Below are 26,412 nucleotides of genomic sequence, written 5' to 3' on the forward strand. Positions count from 1 at the left end.
TTTTTTTTTTTTAAATCATCCCTTCCCCAAAATCCTCTTCCATCTCTCTCCTCACGTACTTGCTCCATCAGTAGTCTGGAAAGAATTGTCTACAATTATTGCTTCCTGTCCTTCACCTGCCTTCCCTCTACATTCCACTCCAGCTGGCCCTGGCTCTGCGGTCCCATACAAATTGATGGTCTTATCAGCTTGCTTCAAGGTACTTACACTCTAATGAGACAAAGATAATGCTGCTTGGTCAGACATAGTGGCCGTTTCCTCATACTCAATTTGCTCACCTCTCAGTAACATTCTAAGACACTCTTCTAATTGGCCTGTGTCACCCCACACACGCATTTCTCTTACTTCTTGGGCCATTCCATCTCAGTCTCCTTGGCCCGTGCTTCCTCCCCTCCCCAATCTCTGAACATGGAAGTTCCTCACAAATCAGGCTGTGTACTTTCTGTTACCCTTTTATATATTTTTTTCAACATTTTCTCCGTAGGCAATTTCACCAAATTTTACAGCAGTTTTATTGAAATATAACTCACAGACAATACAGAGTTGTACAATCCTGACCACTACCTACTTGTGGAGTAATTTCATCATCCACAAAAGAAATCTCATACCCACTAGCACTCACTCCCCATCCCCTCCTCCACCTATCCCTTGGCAACCAGTAATCCGTTTTCTGTTTCTATAGATTTGCCTATGCTGAATATTTCTTTTTTTTTTCAATTTTTTTATTTACTTATTTGACAGAGATCACAAGTAGGCAGAGAGGCAGGCAGAGAAAGAGAGGGGAAGCAGAGAGCCCGATGTGGGGCTTGATCCCAGGACTCTGGGATCATGACCTGAGCTGAACACGGAGGCTTTAGCCCACTGAGCCACCCAGGCGCCCTGAATATTTCATATAAATGGAACCATACAATATGTGGTGTTTGTGGCTGGTTTCTTTCATCTAGCACATTCTCAAGGTTTATCCATATTGTAGCATGTATCAGAATTTCAATGTTTTTGATTGATAGATAATTTCCACTGTACTATATACCACAATGTTTTATCCATTTGTCAGTTCATGAGTTTTGGGGATGTTCCTACTTTTTGGCTATCATCAATGATGCTGTTATGAACATGTGTGTACCAGTTTTTGTGTGGACCTTTGTTTTCGTTTATCTTGGATATATCTAGGAGCAAAACTGCTAGGTCATATGGTACCTCTGTGCAACATTTCGAGGAAATGCTAAACTGCTTTCCAAAGTTGCCGAACTATTTTACAATCCTACCACCAGTGCATGAGGGTTCTGCTCTTCCTACATCCTTATCCACAATTATTGTTTATTATTACACCTACCCTGGAGGGTTTGAAGTGGCATCTCCTGAGTGACTAATAAGGTTGAGCATCTTTTCATGTGCTTAGTGGCCATTTGTGTACATTCTCTGGAGAAATGTCTATTCAGATCCCTTCCCATTTTTCAATTGAGTTGTCTTTTTATTGCTGAACTCTAAGTGTTCTTTATATTTATATTTATTTATATTCTAGATACAAGGCCATCATCAAATATATGATTTGCAAATATTTTCTACCATTAAGGGAGCTACGTTTTCATTTTTTCAATGGTACATTTATAAGTGCAAAAGTTTTTTTCATTTTTATTTAGTCCAATTTATTTTTTTCTTCTGTTTATGGTTTTGGTGTCAGCTAAAAAGCCCTGGACTAACCCAAGGTCACAAAGATTCCCTCCTATGTTTTTTTCTAAGCATTTTATTTTATTTTATTTTTTTTTTTTAATTTATTTGACAGACAGATCACAAGTAGGCAGAGAGGCAGGCAGAGAGAGAGGAGGAGGAGGCAGGCTCCCTGCTGAGCAGAGAGCCCGATGTGGGACTCGATCCCAGGACCCTGAGATCATGACCTGAGCCGAAGGCAGAGGATTTAACCACTGAGCCACCCAGGCGCCCCTTTTCTAAGCATTTTAAATAGGTTTAGCTCTTCCATCAAGGTCTATATCTATTTTGAGTTGATTTTTGTGTGTAATGTGAGGGGACAGCTACAACTTCATCCTTTTGCACAAGCACTACCCAACTGTCACAGCAACATCTGTTGAAACAACTCTTCTCCCCAGTCCCCACCACCAATTGGATTTTCTTGTCAAAAATCAATTGACCATAAGTTAATGATTAATATCTGTATCCTGAATTAGATTCCATTGACCTGTATGTCCTTATGGTAATACTATATTGTCTTGATTACTAGAGCTTTGTGGTAAGTTTTGAAACCAGAAGATTGAGTCCTCTAAATTTGTTCTTTTCCAAGACTGTTCTGGGCATCTTTGGTCACTTACACTTCATCAATTCTTATCCCTTAAATATCATTTACTAACAGAAAACCCATGAGATTATATCCCCCAAATCCTTCACTGTAGCCATGGCTCATAATGAAGCTGAGCCTTTGATGGGGAGCCCCAGCTGACTGTCTCACAGCTATCTCCAAGTGTGCAAACTACACTGAAAATTCACCCTCATAACTCCCCCCCAAATCCCATTTCTTCTTCTGTTCCCTATACTTAATCACTGCAAGTGTCCACATAATTCATCCCATGCTCAGGCCAGAAACTGTTCTTCATCCCCACCCCCTTCCCAGGCACTCTATCAGTAAGTCCCATCTGTTCTTCCACCAAACTAAACTTCAAATTCATTCATTTGTCTCTATATTCACTTTCAAAACCTTAATCCAAACCACAATAATTATCTCCTAGATGACCAACTGCTTTCTGATTTTCCCCCAAAGATCCATTTTTTATACCAGAAACTAAGTAATAATTTAATAACTTCAAGGAGACCACTTTGGTCCCCTTCCTAAAAGTTTTAACTGATAGACTTTACACTTCAAATGAAATCTCCAATCTTCCCCATGGCTTATAAGGCACTGCAGGATTGGATTCCCACCTGCCTCATCTTTTGCTGTCTCCCCTTGCTCAAAGGTCCTAGACATACCAACTTTCAGAGTCTTGCACAAAGCAACCTTTTCTCCTGGCTTGAGGTCTTTGCACATGCTGTTCCCACTGACTATAATGCTCCTCCTGGCACACTGACACCACACTCTTCCATGGAGAGTTCCTTTGGTCCACCTTTTCTTGGCTTAAGTATTATCTGCTCAAAGAAATACTTCTTTGGTGACTATATCTAAATTAGGTCTTTCTCCTGTATCCTCTTTCACTGCACACAGTTGTTTTTTTAAAAATATTTATTCCATTTTAGACATTCATTTAATAGCCTATATGCTTGCTTATGGTTTGTCTCGAAGATCCATGCAGTAGGAACCTGATCTGCTCCGTCTAATACTGCATCTTCAGTGCTAAGCATACAATAAGTCCTGGTCAAATAAATCATCACTTGAGTAAATATCTCCTTTTTAGCCATTTTGGAAAATTTAAGAATACAAAAGAATTTTATAATGCTTAGTTTAAGCCAAGCAGTATTACACAAGCTTCACATAGAAAATTTATTTAAACCTCACAACAATTTAATGAGGTAATTCTATTCTTTTTTTTTTTTTAAGATTTTTTTTTTTTTTTCCATAGAGATCACAAGCAGGGAGAGAGCCAGGCAGAGAGAGGAGGAAGCAAGCTCCCCGCTGAGCAGAGAACCCAATGCAGGGCTCAACCCAGGACCCTGGGATCATGACCTGAGCTGAAGGCAGAGGCTTTAACACAGTGAGCCACCCAGGTGCCCCGAGGTAATTCTATTCTTACCCCATTTTTTTTTCTTTTGGAAAAGGCAATTATGGCACAGAAAAGATGAGCAACTTCCTCAGTGTCACCCAGGAACATATAAGCAACTGTGGAATTAGAACCCAGGCACTTGGGCTCTGGCGCCTATGTTTGTAACTGCCGTGCTACACTGATGTACATCGAGAAGGCACAAGACCTATAGAAAAGGGGGAAGTGGGCTTTTGGTTCGACTTAGGGAAGGTAGCATCTTGTCCCTAGCCCTCATGTGCAGACTTTGGAGACAGGATGGAACAGCTTGCTCAACAATCCCAAAAGACTGTGAGGTAGGAAAAAAAGCACCTGTTGCAACTCTGAAATTCTGAGATCATGGGAGTATCACAGGATGAAAGTAGATGCCCCCTAAAAGCTGCATGGCAGGGAGGGTAGCAAGAACCTCAGAGTAAAGTAGATTTGAAGGAATCAGAAATCTAGGCTGGTAACCTAGGATCAGTGCACAATACAGGACAGGTGGCTGAAACAGTGAGCTCTTTCAGGGGAAGCTGTTGGTCTTAGGAGAAAATGACTGAGCCTGCGCAGAAGTATAGGAAATTATGAGTTGCAGGTGAATCAACACCACAATTAGCTATCACCTCACACTTGTTGGATGGCTTTTATCAAAAACACAAGATAACAAATGTTGATGAAGATGTGGAGAAACAGGAACCATGGGAAAGTAAATTGGTACAACCATTATGGAAAACTGTGTAACAGTTCCTCAAACAATTAAAAACTGAACTACCATATGATTCAATGATCCCATTTCTGGGTTAATGTCCAAAGGAACTGAAATGAGTATCACGAAGGGATACCTGTACATCCATGTTCATCACAGCCAAGATACTGACAGAATCTAGAAACATATTATTCACGATAGTGCAGATAGGGAAACAAGTTAAGTGTCCATCAGCTGATGAGTAGATAAAGAAAACATGGTATGTCTATATAATTATATATAATGGAACACTATTCAGCCTTAAAAAGAAGGAAATCCTGTCATTTGCAACAACATGAATCAACCTGGAGGGTATGAAGCTAAGTAAGGTAAGTCAAACAAAGAAGGATAAATACATCACTTTTTTGTGGAATCTTAAAAAAAAAGAAAGAATTTATACAAAACAGAGCAGAATGGTGATGACCAGAGGCTTGGGTATGGAGGACTTGGGAAGATGTTGTTTACAGGTACAAATTGGTAACTGATAGACCCATAAGATCTGGAGAGCTAATGTACAACAGAGTGATTAGGGTCAACAATACTATATTATAAATTTCAAAGTTACTAAGAGACTAACTGTTCTCAACACAAAAAGATTGATGGAGACATGAAAAGAGTGTTAGCTAATGTCACTGTGGTACTCACATTGCAAATAGATGAATGTACCAAACCAACACACTGTACGCCTTAAATTTACACAGTGTCATATGTCACTTTTATCTCAATTTAAAAATATTTTTTAAAAGAGTTGCAGATGGGGGTGCCTGAATGGTTCAGTCAGTTAAGCCTCTGACTCAGTTTTGGCTCAGGTCATGATCTCAGGTTCGTAAGATCAAGCCCCACGCTGGGCTCTGCACTAGGCATGGAGGTGCTTAAGACTATCTCTCCCTCTCCCTCTGCCCTTCCACCCCCGCTCCCCAACATGCGCTCTCTCTTTTTCTCCAAAAAAAAAAAAAAAAGAAAAGAGGTAGAGATGGAAAGCTCCTAACAAGTACCACTGTGCTGGACCTTAACCTTCACACTATCATCCTCACGTCCCACAGGGTGCACAAACACAGAGTTCCCTGACCTTTCAGGATGTACATAGGGTTTCTTGGTTAGAACACCGCTGTTTTCTTAGAACACCACTGTTTTCTTTCTGCTTCCAAAGTAGGTTTCTGGTTCAAATGAAAGTGTGGTCTCTTAAAGCTGTCAGTGTCCCCACTTTCAGTCACAGACGCCAACACAATTATCTTGTTCACTCTTTGAGCTTCCCTGGATCTCCCCCACCCCCATGGCCCGTGGGCTTCCCCATGGCCCGTGGGCTTCCCTGTGGTCCGTGCTCACCGTGCACTGTAAATGCTGATGGAGTGGCAAGGGCATGGGACAGTGAGAGATGCACAGATAACCTATCTCCTCTGCTCCTGCGCAGGCGTCCCCATCTCAATGGACTTCAGTTAAACAACACCAGCTCCAAGAGGAAATTACTAAGGCTCTTACCACAGCAACAGCAGAGCATTCAACTAGCCCGGGGTCCTTCTGAACATGGAGTTTTGTGCAGCTGCAGAGCTGACACACCCACCAAGCTGGCCCCAAGCATCAGCATGTCACTCGTGTCTAACTCCACGGGATTGGATGGGAAGTGGAAGTGCAGACAGAAAGCACAAAGGGTCCCAGACATAAGCACTGTGGTGCTTCAACATCTAGAGGTTGTTCAGAGGAGAAAGCACCCACAAAGGATGCTGAGAAAGAGCAGACAGGAAGGTAAGGACATGACAGTTAGAAATATCTGGACTTGATGCTATTAACTGTGTTTTCTGGGCCTTTCGTTCTGTGACAGACTAAATAGGATGACACTGATGTCTGAGGGGCTCACTACTGAGTTTCTGGTGTAAGGACCAGTACTGTGGTTGGGTATGGCGGAGGTGAGCCATTGCCTTGCAGTGGGGCGGGCATACAAATGCTCTCCCAGGAAAGTGCAGTGACATTGGAGAACAAGTTCTAAGCAGTTTTTGGATTCAGAGAGAGGCTCATGAGGAAATTTGAGTTAGGTGCCTGTACACATGCACCAGATATTTGAGGATTAATTTTGCTGGCTCAGTGGCAGCAAGGTATATGTGGGGGGCTTTTTCCTAAAGAAAGACAAGCCAAACCTCTACCTGTCAGTGGATGTAGCTACTGCAGCAGCAACCCTAGGAAATGGATTCGAACGGCTGAAAATTCCCAGCATGTATTTTGGGAAGGGAGAGAAATACCTCAGCTCCCAGAATACCAACTTGGGGTTCTCGTCTCATTACTTAAGCATCAGTTTGCAGGGGTGCCCGGGTGGCTCAGTCTGTTAAGCGTCTGACTCTTGGTTTTGGCTTAGGTCATGATTTCAGGGTCATGAGATTGAGCCCATGACCGGGTCGCACACTCAGCAAGGAGTCGGCTTGAGATTATCTCCCTCTCCCTCTTCCCCTCCTCTCTCTCTCAAATAGATAAATTTATTAAAGCAGCAGCAGCACCAATTTACAGAACTGAAGTTGCCACTCACCAGGAACTCACCACCCACACTTGCCGTCCATAAAAGGACCAACAGGGATTACCTTTTTTGAAGGGAGTGCAGTGCTCAAAGACAGGTTATTCTCCTCGTTGTGGCAAAAGAGGTGGTGCTTCCTCGCTCCAGACCAAGGCAGCAAGGCCCCCAGAGAACTGCGGGGAAGTTTGGAGGTGTCTGCTTCCATCCCGTGCTTTGCCCTCAATCTGCTGGTCTCCTACCCTATTCTCCAGTCTCAAGGGTTTTCTGAACTGAAGATTCTCCATATCAAATAACGTATAGACTTAAAGCACCCCACTGTGTTTCAAGATCTCAGTCTCCTTAGCAAAGCGAATGTGTCATCTTGCACGGAGTTGGGCCAGCTGGTCGGGACCAGGCGACCTCGCACCCAGGCCTCGGTTTCCTCCATCGCTTCCGCCGAGGCAGCCTGGGCTGCTCCTTCCCACCTGCCGTGCTGGAAAGCTGGAAATATGCAACCTGCCTGTTTCCGGGACTCGGAGAGCGGAGCTGGAAGAGGCGGCGTCCGCCAGGGTCTTGGAGGCTTACGACCTGCAACGACAGCCTGGGCGAAATCGGAGACCAAGGCTCGGTGCGGGTAGACGGGTGCGGGGAGCCGCCGGCTGGGGAGGAGTCTCTGCGGAACCGCCTTCTCCCACCGCCCAGCGGGTGCGGAGGCGGAGCTTCCCACCCCACCCCCCATCTGCAGCCTCCTGTGAACTGGAAAGCCAGTGTCACCTTATCTTAGACCTTGAGTTGCCTTGGATCTCTTAAGGCAGGTTTCACTGAGGTGCCACTTGACGTAATTCTGTGGTTTTTAGTAAACATAGTTGTGCAACCGTCACCGAAATCGTTTTAGAACATCGTTATTGCAGGAAGTTTCCCTCACTCTCCATTTGTAGTCTGTTCCCGTTTTTACCCCCAGGGCCTGGAAACCTCTGATCTGCTTTCTGCCTCTGAAGACTTACTGTTTGTGGAAATGGAAGCTTATACTAGGTGGTATTTTCTGTCTGGCTTCTTGCACTTAATGGAACATTTCTGAGGTTTGTCCATATTGTTGCCCTGGGAGTAGGGTTTTTGTTTGTTGCTTAATAGTATTCCCGCCCTTGTATGAATGTATCATGTTCTGTTTAGATAGTCATCAGGGGATGGACCTTTGAGTAGTTCTATCATCAGTGGATGGACCTTTGAGTTGTTCTACTTTGGGAGTTATTATGAATCATACTAGGGACATGTATTTACTTGTATGTAAATACAAGTCCTTGGGTGGACATGTTTTCAATTCTCTTGTATATGTCTAAGGGTGGGATTGCAGTTTTGTAAGCTTATGTAAATTTATGTCCAGCTTTTTTTTTTTTTTAATGCTAAGCTCCCATCTCTTTGTATTAGATTTAAATGAGAGATCAAGAAACTAAATGAAATTAAAGTTGGTGTTGGAAGTTCTACTATCTTGTTAACTGAGAACCATTATTTTACTCACTTTTGAAACACAGAGCTAGATAGACATTGTACTAACCATTCAGTACTCACTATAGTTAACTAAACACGACTGTTTTGATGACTTGTAATCTTCTGAAAGATCATGATTATGAACGTAGCAGTCATGGTTCAGTGCCATGTGAAGAGAGTGAAGCTGAAGGTACAGACACACTTGGATATGCTCAGATTTTTTTTTCTTTACTTTTTACTGAATTCCTGAAACTTGGTATTACTTTTTTTTCTTCTAAAATATATACATCAGCAGTATCAAGTTATACAGCACATAGGTAAACTTTGATGCTCATAGATTAATTTTGTTGACGACGGACCAAGGAAGTCCAAAGGTTTGGGAGATGGGATTGTCTAAAGCTGGATGGAAACGACAGACTCTGGTATAAGGAAATGACTTTAGGGAGGTCTGAGTGTCTTGTGGTGACTAACATCATCAGAGATAAAGAGCATAATAAGACTAGTCCTCATGGTCTCAAGGCAGATGGTGATGATCTAAAGCTGAGAACTGAAAATACAGCTAAATTCAAGTTAAATTCTATGGTTCATTCATATATGGATTACACTATTCTGAGCTTATTTATATCCGTATCACCCTATTCAAACTCGAGTTTTAGAATGGCAATACTGGGCTGCTAAATTCACTTCTATTTTAGAAAAATCAGATATTTTATTTGGGGAGTTATCTGCTAAAATCAGATCAGGAAAGAACCAGCACTCCTTGGAGAAGTGGCTGACTTCAGGGCTGAGGCAGAGAAGCTAGATGATGAGCCTGGAACATCTTGTGCAAAAAGTAAAAAAGGACTCAGAGAATATTGGGGCTATGTCAGGAGACACAGGCACCAGCTTGAAGACAAGTCAGTTCTGGGGGAACTTTACTGTCAAAATAAATAATATAGGAATGCACTGTATAATAGATAAAAATCCATTTTAATATAAGCAAATGAATGCATAACTAATGCAGAAAGGAGAATTCTGCCTTATAGTAGAACACTAAACAAGTGTAGAAGCACAAGAGAGTTTAAAAAAAAAAACTATTTGGTTTTCACCATAATAATAATTAATTCAGGCAGGGATTATCAATCCATGCTAAACTTGGTGGGTAGAAGTGTGGTAAAGAACAGGATATTTATATAGTTTCAAAATGCTTCCTCATAGAATTTACAAATTACTTATTTTATGTGTCAAATACAAGTTAACTTCAGAATGGAGAAAGCTGGAAACTATCTTAACCAAGGGATAAAAGTTACCACCACCAGAAACAGACCAAATTAACGTCTTGTGCCTGCTGGTAAGATGCCTTGAGAAGAACGTGGCACTATTTAAGTATCTTACCAAAAATGAGTCAACCTTGAGGAAATTAATATCACAAGTATCTGCTTTGTATTTTTAAAAATGTCAAGGTCAGAAAAGATGAGAGGGCTGAGGAATAATTTCAGGTGAAGATTACCTTCTGATGCAGTTCACTTTCTCTGGTGGTCACCCAGGTGGGACATTCACTACCTTCTGAAGCTACTCATTCCTTTTTTAATTTTTTTTTTAAACTATCACTTTATTTATATTCTTTTAGTTTTTAGCTAATGTCCTTTCTCTTTTCCAGGATTCCATCCCAGTCCAGTAGTATGTATTTCTTTTTTAAAGATTTTATTTATTTGACAGAGAGAGATCACAAGTGGGTGGAGAGGCAAGCAGAGAGAGAGAGAGGAGGAGGAAGCAGGCTCCCTGCAGAGCAGAGAGCCAGATGTGGGACTCGATCCCAGGACCCTGAGATCATGACCCGAGCCAAAGGCAGAGGCTTAACCACTGAGCCACCCAGGTGCCCCCAGTAGCATGTATTTTTTATGGTGAAATGTTAATATATCAAATTATTCATTTTGGCAAACCAATATACTTTCTGTATTTAATTAAAGATAGTCCATGCTGTTTCTGCAATTTATTTTTTTTTTAAATCCTTTTAAGTCTCAATCTGGCTTTTTTTTTTTAATTGCATGTTAGGTCTATGCGCAAAGATATAAAGTACATCATGATTGTAGGTTAACAGTTGCATGGTTAAGATTTATATAACCTTATGTTTTTACTGAATGATATATGCCAAGGCAAGTATGAATATGTGGTGTGATGATACAACTCCATTTTTATAAATTTGAAATTCACTTCAATTTACTTTCTCAGGAATTTTTAACTTATTTTATTGATTACTGCCTATATCTTTGGTAACCCTGTTCAGGAAAGTAAACAAAATCAATAAATGAATGAACAAACAAATAAATAGAATTTTGTTTTGGGGGATCCCAGTCTAATGCGCCACATTCACACACGTGCACATAGTAGAAGACAGGGCTGTCACTACTGACTCAGTGAGAAATGAAGGCCAAGAGAATTTGATGGTCAAAAGTGTGGTCACTGGAATCTGAGTAATTCAACTTCAGATCCCAATTTTGCTCTCAAGTACAGCCTAACTTTGGGTTGATGGTTCAGTTGTCTTAAAATTCTGGAAATCGGGGACACAATTCTATCTCATAGGACTGTTATATAGAATAATGGGATAAACACATGAAGCAATTGGCAGAGTCCTAATATGTAACAGTAAGGCCTTATAATGTCGACATTTGTTAGTACATTACATACTCAACTGAAAACTCTGTAATATAAGTGAGCTGGGGAACATCAAACCCTGGTGTATAGAGAATGGCAGAAATCAGGTGGTATCAACACTTTATTTAGGAATGTGAATCACATTTTACTTCCTTCCTCAGCTTTGCAGCCCTACTCTCAGCGGCTGCCATCAACATTTTTTCTCCCCCATTCAGAACTGTCACTCTGAATACTTAAAAGTAAATGACTAGGGTACACACACTTCTGAATTAAAGCACCATGTCCTCACAAACACAGTTCTCAAAGTCAAACATTGACAGAATGTGAAAGGCAATGACAATTAAGAGACATAAAGACCACACGGTAAAGACAAATCCCTGAACGAGAAAAACAATGGAGTTTGGGGAAAACAGTAGGAGCAAAGAGGTTGCTTTGAGCAATAGAAATTGGGACTGATAAATCACTTTTGTTTCTGATGTAGGCTCACCACCCGCATCCAAAATGCTCTCAGCAAAACGATGGCCACTGTCTATCTTCAAAGATGGTCTTTCCTTAGCCAATACTCATCTTCCTCCTTAGAAAACTTCGTCTCCCGTATAATTCTTACCAAGTTTGCACTGAATACAAGGTTATTCATGATCAACTCTCCTTAACAACTGTGTTGGCCCTTATAGAATTTTGTATTAGTCCAAAATAATTGGGAGAGGCATGTTATAAACATACTACTATCTATGCAAAGTGCAGTGGAGTTTATAAAGAGTAAGATGATAGTTTTTGCCTTATACTTAGTTCAAATGGATCAACAGATTAAGGCCCAAGGGTCAGATCTGACCAGGCCCATTTGCTTATAGTTTGTCTCTAGCTGCTTTTTCTTCTCTAACAGCAGAGTTGAATCGTTGTGATAAAGATTATATGCTTTCCAAAGGTTAACATATTTACTACCTTGTCCCTTTATAGAATAAGTCTGCCAAACCTCTGAAATGGAAGATGCAAGTATAACAAAAACACCCACCTTTACTAAATGTCAATTAAAAAACTGTAAACAATTATAAGATGGACGCCAGGCTGGCACAGTCAGTTGATCATTGGAGTCTTGGTTTTAGCTCAGGTTGTGATCTCAAGGTACTGAAATCAAGCCCTAAGTCAGGCTCCACGTTCAGCATGGAGCCTGCTTGGGACTCTCTCTCCCTCTCCCTCCACACGTCCCTCCTCACGGCCATGTGTGCGTTGTTTCTCTCTTTCAAATAAAAAATACATCTTTAAAAAAAAAAAAGGAATTGTAAGAGTTCAGAAGGTTGGCCACTTTCAATATGGCCATTTCAGTAAAATTTTTCAGAGCCACAGAAATAGAGAAATAGGACTCAAAGAATGAGAATGCAGATGGGTTCAGAACTTCTTGGCAACAGAAAGTGATATAAACACGTCAAGCACAGAAAAAGCAAGATAGAGAATGGAGCTTCCAGCTCATGTGGGCATCACTCTCTTATGATGCTTTGCAGATATCTTTTCATCTTTTCTGGTTTTCAAATTGGCATGTATGTTTCACACAAACCATACTCCATGAGCCTCTAGGTTGGCTCCTAATTATGCGCTTCCTACCCAGCTGGGAACCCCACTCTAAAAAAGGCCGAACTCCCAGATACAAGGATATGGTAACAAACAAACACTGCAATTAAGGGCATTCTTTGAAACCGTGCCTCCATTTAACTTTCTAATCTTTTCTGTTATTGGATATTAATATTCAGCACCAAAAGAATGAGATACTGTTTTTCTTCCAAAACAAAATCAATGACTACGCCACACATTAATATGCAAGGATTATGATAGTGTTACTCTTCTATTTTTGTATGTGCTCTTTTCCTAATGTTCCATAAGGCAAGGAGGCTAGATGAATTAGCAGGACTTTTAGTCTTAAAAGATAAGAAATCATTTTGCTTAAATCAGAAAGGATGTATTACATTAACAGGTCTAGTAAAGCTATTTCAAAAACCTTTTGAAAAGTAAGTTTGCATCAAAAATGTATTTATTGCAGAAAGACAATTTATGCTTACATGTATGTGTAAAATTATCTTGGGCTCAACACTAAAAGCTGCTGTCATTATGACCTTTTGGCAAGTAATTCAGATTGCTACATTTACATATCCTGCTTTATGTACTTACAAGGTAGGAGAACTGTAAACTAATCATAGTTTTCAAATAAGATTTATATTTAAAAGTGAGAGAAAATGACTGTCTTATTTGACGTACATGTAGTAATTGCTGAACTGTAAAAGAATGAGCCACAATATGTAAAACTTCAAGTATTACAACTTAAGCAAAAACAAACATGAGTGGGGAGAGAGAGGGAAATGGCGGAGGGAAAGACAAACCAAAAAAGTCTTCTTGACTGAGATAATCCAAATTCATAACTACTGTTCTGATGTGAAGAGATTATTTTTTTTTTAAAAAAGGACATTCCAAACTCAAAGACTAAAATATTTTACTATTTCAACATAAAATTCTTCCAGAACTCTTATAATATGTACATGATCCTGGAATAAATTTCTCACTTCTTAGCTTATTAACAATGTGTATATTTGAAAATAAATATATACAATATTTGAAAACAAACCCTTCGAGACCATACTTAAGCAATGACATCCAAAGAAACTGAATTCAGGCACCATGTAACATTTAGGATATATGATATCTTGAATATCAAATGTTCTCTTGTTACTCTGAAGTCTTCCTTACACAGAGGTTCCTTCTAAAGCAGTTTTCTTACAGAGCCAAGCATCCTGATGTGCCAAGCCCAATTTCATTTTCTCCAGTACTATAAAAAAAAAGATAAACAAGTAGAAAATAATTAACTTCAATTTCACAAAGAAAGACAAACAACAGAGTCTATAGTTCTAAAAAATGCTTAGTTCTTGGCATGACATTTTTAGCTACTGAAAAGCTGTTAACTTATTCCACAGAGTGCACCCACTTCATTCCAGAACTGATCTGGAATCAAATCAAAGACAGTAGTCCTGAAAGAACAAAGAGGCCCAGTCATGGATTGTGTGGTGGCCAACACATTAACAGTGTTTGATATTAAAATATCAAGTGGAAATGAAAGAAACCAATGTTTGTAGTACCTATTTTATGCTAGGCACCCCCACAGTTACCTCAGATATTGCTTATAAAGAGATGTGTAACACTGTACCTCTCTTCATTATTTCTCAAAATTAGCATTCAGTGAATTTCAGAGAATGCTACCCATTACTTCTGAGAACTGGCTAATATAAATTTCATCTCCAACAGTTAAAGGTTCTCTTTAACCTGTACGGATGCTGCCAGTCACCACTCTCAGTACAGACAACTCTTAATTGTTTGCGTGAACATAACTGAGTCATCCATAACTCATGCGCCACCTTGTTCAATAAAATATATGTTGGCAACATCTTGGAGGAAATAAGAATGCTGGACATGGGCAACATAATTTTGTTTCCATTAACTTTACCTCATTATTACTCTAAGAAAAAACAATGAAGGGGGAAAAAAAAACTCACTGACAAATATTTGTGGGTATGTGTGCATATTCATGTATATGTGTAAAAATGTGACAGATGTTGACTGATTTTAATCTGATACAATTTAAAGTGATTCTAGCAATAATATGGTAAGATTCAGCTTTAATGCTTTTAAAAGGAATGTAATTTCTGATTTAAGAAGTTGTTTAAATATCTTCTAGAAGACAATATCAGAGAAAATAAAAATAAACTTCTCAAATGGTTGTTGGCATTTATATAAAATCACATACATTTATTTGTTGCCTACTATGTGCCAGGAATGGCTCAGGTTTTGTGAGAGTCCCTGTGATACTCAAGACAAAAAAAGCCTGAAGACATATACAGCTCATATACAGGGTCACCACTCATACACACACAAGTACATCCAAAAGTTGGGCAACGGGTGGGGAACTCATTCTAGGCAACAAGCAGAGGTGGACTGTTTGTGGGCGGTTGAGGGAAATATTGGGTATGAGAAAGAGCCATGGGGGTAAATCATCAGAGCTACAAAGAAGACTCTTTTTGAAGGCTGGTGGAAGATTACTGAAGTTGAAAATGCGGGTTAGAGCCAAACTGTGGAGGATTCTCACAGACATGCTAGGAAGTCTAAATATCCTGGAAACAAGGAAATCCACACATGTGGATACGTGTGTTTGTATGTGTGGGAGAAACACTACTACTGAACACTCTAACAGGTCACCTAAATACTTGTGAGCGTCTGTCTGCGGGGGAAAAAAAATCAGTAATACTATGTACAGAGTCAGTCCCAAAACATTCAACTCCCTAATGAATTTATATAAAAGGGTTTGATTCAACAGACGGGCAGGGAAACAACAGCATGACAACTAACTTTCCTAAAAGCAGTTAATGAAGCAAACAGACAAATCTTACCATGGATTATACTCAAGTGTTTGAAAACTTGCCCCACAGAAGACAAGGAAATTAAATCTCTACAGATAAAAAATAAACTGCAGGGCATTTTAGCTGAAAATTATGGGGCACTCTACTGGCTGCTGCTATTACAGTAATTATTCTTAAGAATTTAAAACATTCGTAATATCGCAAGTGCCTGTATGCTGTTTTTTAAACATGGTGGATTCTGACGGCTACTCGTGCAGCAGGGCTGACTACACAGCCACCCGAGAGCATGTGGGGGGCAATAAAATTCAGGACTGGCTTATGGCCAATGTGCAAAATAAACGTTACCCCACATTTATCATATTTATCTGGGATTAACTGGTTCCAATGACTCCTTTTTATAGCACCCTCTCTTAGCTGTTTGCATAGCTGTTTTGTTTTGTTTTTTTCCTTTTGAGGGGCAGATGAAACATTAAGGAGAGAAAAGTTAAAGATCATTTTCTTAAGTTTACAAGTATATTTTTTAAAACTCACAACTCACAACAAAATCCACTCATCTCTAATAAATTAAAGCTTAAATATACGTATCAAGAAAAACATGATATAGAAACTACTATTTCTACAACCTATGGACTGGGTTTGAATCTGAACGTTTGTCCCACATTAACCCTGAGACCATGAGTTATTTAATCTCAGCCTTGGTTTTTCTCTTCTGTAAAACAGGCCTGGTGATACACGCACAGGCGTGAGGATTAAACAAGGTTATACAGAGAAAGTTCTTTATGTAATTTCTCATACTTCTAAGTGTACAATAGGCTGTAATTATTACTATTATTATTGTTTCTTTGTTGTTAATTTTTATTCCTCCCAGGGTAATTCAGATAAATGAGGAATAGATCTGGGACTGGGAATCATCTATGTCTTTAGAAAGTTATTAACTAAATTAAAAAGAACAGCTTGGTTTTTGAGAAAAATTTCTCTTTGGCGATACTTTTTGTTTTGTTCAATTAAATATTTTACATTGTTGTTTTTTATTCCTAATGATAAAATAAGGTACATAACATAAACTCAGAAATAATGCTCTATTCTCTTCTCCTAGGTTATTTTTTGCATCTATGCACTCTCAAAGTAGACCAGAGAGTAGAGCAGTTACAGATCAAACATCCTATACGGGGCTGAGGTGTTAGGGTCAGCACATAAAGGTAAAACAGGAACATAAACAAAATTACTCAAACAAAACAAAATAAAAAAAACTCCTCAGAAGGCAACACATTACATATAGTCATCTCTCCAAAAGTTCAGAACAGGAAGATTTCCCTTACTACTACTAATGCAAAAAAAAAAAAAAACCTAGGGTTTTTTTGAGCAGCAGAAGGGGCAGATGGATGGCCTGCACTTAGAAGCCCCCTTGTACAAAAGAACGAGAATCCCCAGTAACTGGAATCACACTCAGCATGGCAGGATGTCTTGTCATAGGAGACACCTGGGATCTGAAACATCCCTGAAGAAGCTTTTCTCACCTTCACTAGGACATACACTGTTCAAGAAAAACATCAGGCAGAATAACCACACTGTCTCCTTTCACTGTTTGTCTTTTAAATCACCACAAATATATACAGTTGAATTCTCTTCAGTTAAAGGCGCATAATACATGACTGCACATTCATGTGTCTCTCTGCTCGGATCTGAGCTTTTCTCCCCTTGAACACCACGGGGGCTAATTAAGGATTCTTACCAAGTGTAAAGCAGTAAGTGCTCCCAGTATCTTAAGCTGGAACTTCGGTAAACCTTCTGAATGCCGTCTGTTCTGTTTTACTCTGTCTCCAAAAAATACATCTCTAACCCTGGTTAATCTACCAAGATTCAATTAATTAGATCAGCATGTACTAAGATGAATGGAAACCACACCTCGCTCTTCAGCCTTCTCTCATCAATCAGTGGAGAGAGAGAGAGACAGGACAAAGCAGAAACAGAGAAGAAACGGGCTGTCATGTGAGAGATTACCAACCAAAGGCTAGTTTTAGAGCAGTAAATGACACAAACTAAGTGACCTCTACCTTTCTGTGCAGACAAGAGTAGAAAGCCCTTTAAAGATCATTTCAGTGGGGACAAGAGTTCTGATGATGCAATCTCAAAGACAATGACCTAAATAAAAGTGTTTTTCAGTGGAAAATTTGTATCACTAATAGGTGGGTGTTGCTAGGCAACAAATATTGCAGTGTTTAATCTCTACCCTTCCTAGGGAATGGTATGATGGAAGAAAATAAGCCTTTTCAGCATACAACATAATAGTTGCATGTGGCAATTTTATAGTCTTCTTTTAGACTATAATTTCTTTTATGCTGAAACAACTATAATTTTTGTTAACATGTATCAATTACTTTATCTCCATTTTAGAAAAATGTCCTACAATCCACAGTGATTAATAGAAATGCAGTAAAATTAGCCTAAATCAATTAGCAGTATACATCCTTATAAATGTTATGAGTGACTAAAAAAATAGATGTTGATCATCCAGATTTGCACGCACATGTCATTTATTCTAAGTATTACTTAGAAAATATATAGTCACTACTTAGAAAATATACAGCACCTAGAAGTGTCAGTTCAAAGAAAAAATAAACTGCAGAGATTCATTAAGAAATAGCTATGCTTCAGGGTGCCTGGAAGGCTCAGTCAGTTAATCAATTCTTGATTTTGACTCAGTTCATGATCTCAGGGTCCTGAGGGTCTCATTGGGCTCTGTGCTCTGGACAGAGTCTGTTTTTCCCTCTCCCTCTGCCCTTCCCCTCATGCTCACCTGCTTGTTCACTATCTTTAAAATAAAATAATAAATAAAATCTTTAAAAAAAGAAATAGCTATGCTTTGTAATTTCTTAATTTGAAAAGACTTACATGAGGTTAAAACCACATTTAGTATCTCTTGTAATCTTCAATGCCTAAACAAATTCCAATGAAATTAAACACCCTTGGGTTACTCTGATTTTGATACTGTTTCAGCTGCACAAGAGTGTAAGCACAGGTAATGAGTACAGGCAGTGGTGACTTATTTAAGGAAACCCAACCATTGTCAAGTTCATTTTTTAGGATGTAGAATATTGTGGATATTCTGGTAAAGACTTGAATTTGGTAAGCTAGGAAACAACTTTTTATGTGGGTCAGCCCACCCATCTTTAAGCAGGGAAAATGTTAAAACTCACTTTTGTGGTTACAGTAGAGCTAATATAATGTTAAAAAATAGTGAAGTACTGTATGAAATACACAGCTCAAATAAATAAGGTTATTGTTCCCAGATATGATTATCTCTCACTGTAAAATGGAGCGCTGAGATACGATGATGTAAAAAATTTTGTCTATATAAATAGTCATGCTGTATTAAGTCTCCACTATTACCTATCTAGGATGACACTGGTGGTCTCTACATTGCTGGAATCATGGATGGTTGCTCTTAATTCATATTCATGCTGCTACAGCCTTGATTTTTTTTTCTTTTTTTAAAGATTTTATTTATTTATTTGACAGAGAGAGAGAGCACAAGCCGGGGGAATGGCAGGCAAAGGGAGAGGCAGAAGCAGGCTGCCTGTTGAGCAAGAAGCCCGATGCAGGACTCAACCCCAGGACCCTGGGATCATGACCTGAGCCAAAGGCAGATGCTTAACTAACTGAGCCACCCAGGCACCCCTTTATGGTCTTGATTTTAGATAAAAGTACTATTTTGTTATTAAGAATCTATCCTACTCCGAGAGAATTTGTAATGACGAAGGCCAAAGTAATTTAAAATAACTATTTATCCAAGATTACTACATCTTATCTACCATTTTAATGAAAAACTAAAAACAGAAACCTAAGAAAGACTTAATATTTCTTTCCAGTAAATATAATCCTGTTAGTTCATGCTTATAAAACTATCTTTCTCAAGTCTAAGTTAAGAGTACATCCACCTCTATTACCAATTTATTAGCCATATTCATATTTTCTCTATGAAAAGAAAAGATATATGCGTTAACTCTTGGTTCTGAACAATCTTCGTAATTTAACCATCAGTGCTGAGGGTTTCATTTACTTTCAGTCTTGGCAATAGTCAAGATCAGTTTTATATGCGGAAAGCAATTAACCTTTGTGTATATCTCTGACAATAGATCAACTTTAGTTTCTATCTCAATGCCAATCACTTTACAGATGTGGAAACTGAAGCCCAGAGACATTGGTAAAGAAAGGTCCTTCTGTTACTACCTCCTTCAAATAAGATGTGGTCCCTTTTTTATCTAGCTTTTTCTCTCCTGTATTTTTAATACAAGGAATTTTAAAAAATAGTCCTTCTGGGGCACCTGGGTGGCTCAGTCAGTTAATCCATCGGACTCTTAATTCTGGTTCAGGTCACGGTCTCAGGTCATGAGATCAAGCTCCACATCAGGCTCCCTTCTCACCAGGGAGTCTGCTTTAGATTCTTTCTCTCCCTCTCCCTCTGGTCATCCCGTCTCAGTCCCAGGCACACACTCTCTCTTTCTCATAAATTGACAAAACAATTTCAAAACTAAACTAAAGTATACCACTAATTCAGGGGCACCTGGGTGCCTCAGTCAGTTAACCATCTGCCTTCAGCTTGGGTCATGACTTCAGGGTCCTGGCATCAAGCTCCATGTCAGGCTCCCTACTCAGTGGTGAGTCTCCTTCTCCCATTCCTCCTCCCCCCTACTCGTGCTCACTCTCTCTCGCTCTCCCTCGCTCGCTCACTTTCTCTCTCTCAGATTAGTAAATAAAACCTTAAAATAAATAAATAAATAAATAAAGTATACCACAAGTTCATTCACAGACCTTGCATGAAAGCTCAAACTTTAAGCTAGAATGTATTAGATGAGTGGCAGTTAAGTTTTCAAGGATGCCATACTTAATCCCTCTCCAGAGTACACACTTCTCTTGTCCCTGAGAGCCAGGGCTGGCCTACTGACTTACTCTAAGAGGCCTGCTGCCCCCGCTTTCACATTCCTTGGGGGGACAGCCATCATCATGCAGGAGAATAGCAGCCCTGGCTAGAGTAGGGAACAGTGAGAGAAGCAGAGACAGACCATCTAGAGCAGCTCCAAAGTGAAGGTGTGTGAAACCTACTGGATCCTTCAGAAAAACCCAATCACCAGCTGAAAACTGCTAAATGAGAGAACCTACCTGATGTAACAGGAAACAAAAGAGCCATATAGGTGGGATCTGGCTGAAATCCTGACTGAAGAATCATAAATAATAAATCACTATTGTTTCTATTGTTTTTTGAGCTAGTGAGTCCAGGTTTGTTATACAGCTACAGATAATCTGAAATGAGGTGTTAGGCAGCAGCATTAATTTTAAGTGTGGAGTTTTAGCTCTATTATACAATAAATGCTGAGGAACTAAAGGAGAAAATTGAGAAACTTGAAGTATGCAAGAATAAAAATGCTTGAAGGAGAGAAATTTGTTCAGCTGTAATAAGGACTGAGCAAAAATGAAATATAAATGACCAACTCTGAAGGAAATGTGAAGACACAGAAGTTAGCTAACCTCAAGCATGTTAAAACTATCTGAGTTTTAAAAAGGAAAAAAAAAGCGTGTACACACAAAAAGGGAGAGGGAAAGTAAGTGGATTATGAGGGCTGTGCCAGGGAAAGTTTCAGTAACTCCTAACATAATACAGCAGTAAGCAAGACACTGACAAGAAAACAAGTTTCAAAAAAACTAGCTATGGGAGACAAAAGATTGGGGTTCACATCTTGATTCTGTCCCTTGTTAGACACATGACGTTAGCAAAGTCATTATCTCATTCTTGGTTTCTATCCCCGATTGCTCCAAAATACCCTGCTGTGCTATATGGAGACTCAGATCTACCATTAGCTAGACAAATCACTTACCATCTGAATCAGTTTATTCCTTTGAGAGGGGACCGGTTAGGATTAATAACCTGGGAAGCAATCCCTGATTGGTCCCTGTAATATGACAGGACCCACACTGGTGTTCTGGGAGAAGAAACTTTTGTTAAGCCAACAAATGCTAACATTTACAGGAAGAAACTCCTTTACATTCCTTGGATATTTTTTAAGTAGATAAAGCACTGTGCTAATATGTGAGTAACAGAGAGAGCCCTGTCCTCAAGAAGTTTGTATTTTAGGAGTTATAAAAAAAAAAGTATCCAAGTATCTATAATAGAAAGCAAAATATAAGTGCAACTCATAATAAAGATAAAAGTCCTATAAATATCCAGAGGAAGATCAATCAAAGTGGCATTAAGAATAGATCTTAGACAACAGCTTGGATTTGGTAGGCAGAAGTTTACCAAAGAGTCACTGAAGAAGATGGATATTCTATGCTGAATAAATGGCAGCTGCAAAGTAATCACAGAGACAGAAAAGAACAAAATATTCAGAGAGGTTATTAGGGAAACACCTTGGAGAGTAGCTTGGAATACAATATCCTAGAAAGCCTTGAGCTGCCAGAGAATGGACTTCACTGTTAAGCAATGGGGAAACACTCTATACCTTGAAATTTAATAAAAAAATAAAAAAAAATTTAAAAAAAAGTCATTATTTTGTGAAAATCTATCTGACTGGGATATTTAGAAGGATAAAAAATGCTTAGAGAAAAAAAAACTACTACAGAAGAATTACAAAGGGTTTTAGTTATCCAAGGTATCTTAAAGAACAAAAAATGGATTAAGATGTTAGTCAGAGGGCGCCTGGATGGCTCAGTGGGTTAAGCCTCTGCCTTTGGCTCAGGTCATAATCTCAGGGTCCTGGGATCAAGCCCCGCATCGGGCTCTCTGCTCAGCAGAGAGCCTGCTTCCTCCTCTCTCTCTGCCTGCTTCTCTGCCTACCTGTGATCTCCTCTCTCTGTCAAATAAGTAAATAAAATCTTGAACAAAAAATTTTAGTAGTCAGAAAATGACAGAAAAGGATAATTAAAGAAATGGTTAAACTACAAAAGAAACGTTAAACTGAAAAGGCTTAGTGACAGTAGTACTGGGTGAGGAAGAAGGCAAAGTAGACAGGCGATTAGTAAAATAGATGATTAGTAAAATTATTAACAGAATAAGCAAAGTCAGGAAGGAGTGTGCAAGAAGAAGAGTGTGAGTGTGTGGGAGGGAAAGAGGCCTAATTTTTCTGTTTGCTTACCATTTTCATAATCATCCTCATTAGGAAATTCATAATAAAACCAGGTTTTAAACCCAGGGTTTACCATCACAGGCTAGTGTGAAAAGGTCTCCCTCAGACATCTGCATGCAAGATTCTACTAACAGTAAGTCTACAGATAAACGTTTTCAGTGTGTGGTATGCACTACTTCTCTCAGCTTCTATACTGCTTTCCTAGCACTTCTCCATTTGCCAAAACCCAACAAGAGTTCAAGTCTCACTTGCCAAAGCCTCTGCTAGACTCAAGATCATTCTCAAGAAAGATTTACAATCACCACTGACTACAAAGGACAAATACCTATGCCGATACTCCACAGTCCAGTTAACCATGAAAATTAAAGTGGGATGATTCAGAGTTAATAATGTATGCAACACATTCACATCAGCTGGCTGATGTGAAAAAGTCTTGACAAAACGCAGAGAAGACATCACTAGCAGGAGAAAAGCAGGACTCCCTGAGGACTCTGGGGGAGGACACAGAGAAGCTAAGATCAATTGCACTGCCTTCAGAGAACTTACCTGGGCAAACTTGTGAATCTGTTCTACCACTGCAGCAAAGAGAGCATGGACACTTTCGTCGATCAGACTCTGCATGTAGTGCACCGCCTCTTCATCAGACAGGTCCAGTCGGAATTTATCCTGAACCTATGAGGTCACAGTAAGTTAGTCTTTTGAACGAAAAAAAAGGACTCAATTTAAAGAGACAGCATCAGATTGATAGAGATGTTGTTACAATATATTATGACCTATTTCCATGACAAAGAAGTAATCCATAACTTACAAGAAGTTCTGAATATTATTATTCTTTTGAGTGAAGTTTATTGTTTTTGCTATATGCTCTTTAATCACCCTTTCTTTGTTGGTTGTTAGATATTTTTTTAAGAAAAAATAAACAGTAAACATGATTCCGCCAGGTGCTGCAAATATAAGAAAATAAACATAAATTGTTCTTTTAATTCAAAAGTGTGCTTTATTTTCTTGCATTTTTTTTTTCTCAAGTTTTATTTATTTAAATAATCTCTACACCCCAGGTGGGGCTTGAACGCACAATTGAGATCAGAGTCCTATGCTCTACTGACTGAGCCAGCTAGGGGCCCATATTTTTTTTTTTTTCTTTGCACTTCAAAGCTAGAACTACTGTATAAAATTTAAAATGAGGCATATTTGTTAATAATCTCCTTCACTTTATCCCTGTTACTTATTATTAAATGGATATACCAAGGTGAGATTATAGTAATATTCTCCCACACCGTTTCAATGCCTCTACAAGAACAGGAATCATGTCAATCACTGGCAAAATTAAGATATTCCAGAATGCCTCCTTTCCTGCAGCAATTCCTTATACTTCTGCCAAGAACTACTTCAATTGGTTCTGCAATTTCCAAAGAGAGAAGAATTTTCCTTTAGACATACATGAGAATGGTTCCTAAAAAATAAAAGCCAATGTAATTGAATGACTACTCTGTGCAAAACACTTCACATGCAGTATTTCACCTGACTCTGAGGTAGACAGTATCTCTACCTCTAAGATGCAGAAACAAAGGCAGAGAGAGTTTATGAAGCCAACCAACCCAGAGCCCCTTCCTTCACTGATGGCAAGGGTCTCCTGCTGCCAGACAATCTCATGCCACCGCACATAACCATTATAACTCTACCCCTTTCTCCTTTTGTAAGTGACCCAAATATACTTTTGAAAAAGCAGGTAAGGGGAAAATGTCTCTATGCAAATAAAAAGTAGTCACATTTAGTACTTCCTCTTAAGTACAGAATTTAACTACTAGGAAACTAAGAAGGACACAGTAGGACAACCCAAGGCCCTGATTCGCACTTATTTCTTCACTAGCTTGGAAGTATGCCAGATGATCCAACAGCTCTGCAGCTTCAGGATGGGGAAGTAAAAAAGATGTGGATAAAGAAGATGTGTCCTTCACTAAAAAGTGAAGGACAGTTCAATGGAGGGATGTCTTAAGGAATATCTTGAATGAACTAGCTCTCCCACTTCTGAATCCCAATGGCGTATCAGTTCCTTGAGTTTAATCCTTTATTTTCTTTGATTTAAGATGTCTGACAATGGGGCGCCTGGGTGGCTCAGCAGGTTAAAGCCTCTGCCTTCAGCTCAGGTCATGATCCCAGGGTCCTGGGATCGAGCCCCACATCGGGCTCTCTGCTCAGCAGGGAGCCTGCTTCCCTTCCTCTCTCTTTGCCTGCCTCTCTGCCTACTTGTGACCTCTGTCAAATAAATAAATAAAATCTTTAAAAAAAAAAAAGATGTCTGACAAGTCTGGAACTATTTTTAAGGACATGAAAAAACTAGGGCAGGAAAATCAAAACTTTAGCTTAATTTGTCAAAACTTACATGCTTCTATAAGTGCTGCAACACAGACTATATGTATTTTGCATAGAATATTTATATTTATATTTCATATTTACCAAATATGAAAAAACCATCCTTAACTGCATATAAATGGCTGATTTGGCATCATATATACTGACCAGGCTACTTGGTACTGTCCCATAGATCCTTAAGGTTCTAATCCTTTTCTTCAAGCTACCTTCTCTCTGCTCTTCAGGTTATAGTTTAAGGTCTATTCATGTGTGTGCACACATGCATACACACACACACACACAGAGTCTAACATTCCAATTAGTACTAAATATTAAATTTTGTCTTTAATAGCATTTTGATGTATATTCTTCTTGCATCCACATTCTCAGACGTGTAGAGCTATGCCCCATACAAAATCCTGCAACACATTTCTAGACTAAACTATACTGTCTTTCCTAAGGAACACAGAGATTTCATTTAAACGTAATCTTTACCCTTTGTCTTTCAAAGCTCAAAATACATCATTACAAGACTAATTTAACATTCATTAATAAAGAAGACTCTTGCTTAAAATAACTTAGTGTTTAGCATCTCTGAAATAAGAGTAACTTTCATTAAAATAATAAAGCAGACATTCCTTATTAAATATTTTTAATTCCAATTAGAATTTTAAATTTTTTCCTTGTACTCATTTCCTAATAATTTAATCACAGAAGTGATTACAACAAAGGAAAAATTTTCACTCATCAGAGAAAAAGGAAGAGTTTTAATGTAAACATTATTTCCTTGCTGAGTTCATTTGATTATATGAGCTGCAACAGAACAAAAAAATTCCATTATTTGAATAAAAACCAGAATTTAAAATAAAGAATAAGGGGTGCCTGGGTGGTTCAGTTGGTTAAGGTCCTGCCTTTAGCTCAGGTCACGATCCCCGGGTCCTGGGATCAAGCCCCGCATTGGGCTCCCTGCTAAGCAGGAAGCCTGCTTCTCCCTCTCCCACTCCCCTTGCTTGTGTTGTCTCTCTCTGTCAAATAAATAAAATCTTAAAAAAATAAAATAAAAAAGAAAAATTATAAAAATTGAACCCCTATCCAACTACTGCTAAAAGAGAATTAATGCTATAATTGTTTGTAGTAAGACACACAACTAGTTGAGAAAAATAAAACCTACGTTACAAAAATTAAATGTGCATGGATGTTAAGGCTTGTGTTTTTTTAATTTTTAATTTCATTTTTTTAGAGTTCTTTAAAATTAACATATAATGTATTATTTGTTTCAGAGATACAGGTCTGTGACTCATCAGTCTTACACAACACACAGTGCTCACCACAACACACACACTACCCAATGTCCATCTCCCAGCCACCCCTTCCCTCCAATGGATTGTATGTTTTAATAAACAAACTTTGTAGGCACCAAAGGTAATTAAATTTTATAGCACATTTGAAAGAGATCTTCACACAATTTGTAGCTGCTTGTAAT

General features: G+C 38.9%; 1 protein-coding gene across 2 annotated transcripts in view; it reads right to left on the reverse strand.

Moving 5' to 3' along the window:
- Positions 1 to 13,063: 13,063 nt before the first annotated feature.
- Positions 13,064 to 26,412, reverse strand: part of PIK3C3 (phosphatidylinositol 3-kinase catalytic subunit type 3) — a 150,160-nt gene continuing 136,811 nt past the window's right edge. The window contains exons 24-25 of one of the 2 annotated variants that reach the window (XM_032859515.1): positions 23,124 to 23,249; positions 13,064 to 13,874 (exon numbers count right to left, since the gene is read on the reverse strand). In XM_032859515.1, coding sequence (XP_032715406.1) covers positions 13,860 to 13,874; positions 23,124 to 23,249 — 141 coding nt within the window. In that variant the 3' untranslated portion in view covers positions 13,064 to 13,859. Of the gene's footprint in view, positions 13,875 to 23,123; positions 23,250 to 26,412 lie in introns of those variants that run through there. The other variant, XR_004382908.1, reaches the window with a different exon arrangement.

Source organism: Lontra canadensis, unplaced genomic scaffold (genome assembly GCF_010015895.1).
Source record: "Lontra canadensis isolate GAN:19392208 unplaced genomic scaffold, GSC_riverotter_1.0 scaffold17, whole genome shotgun sequence".
Classification (NCBI taxonomy): domain Eukaryota; kingdom Metazoa; phylum Chordata; class Mammalia; order Carnivora; family Mustelidae; genus Lontra; species Lontra canadensis.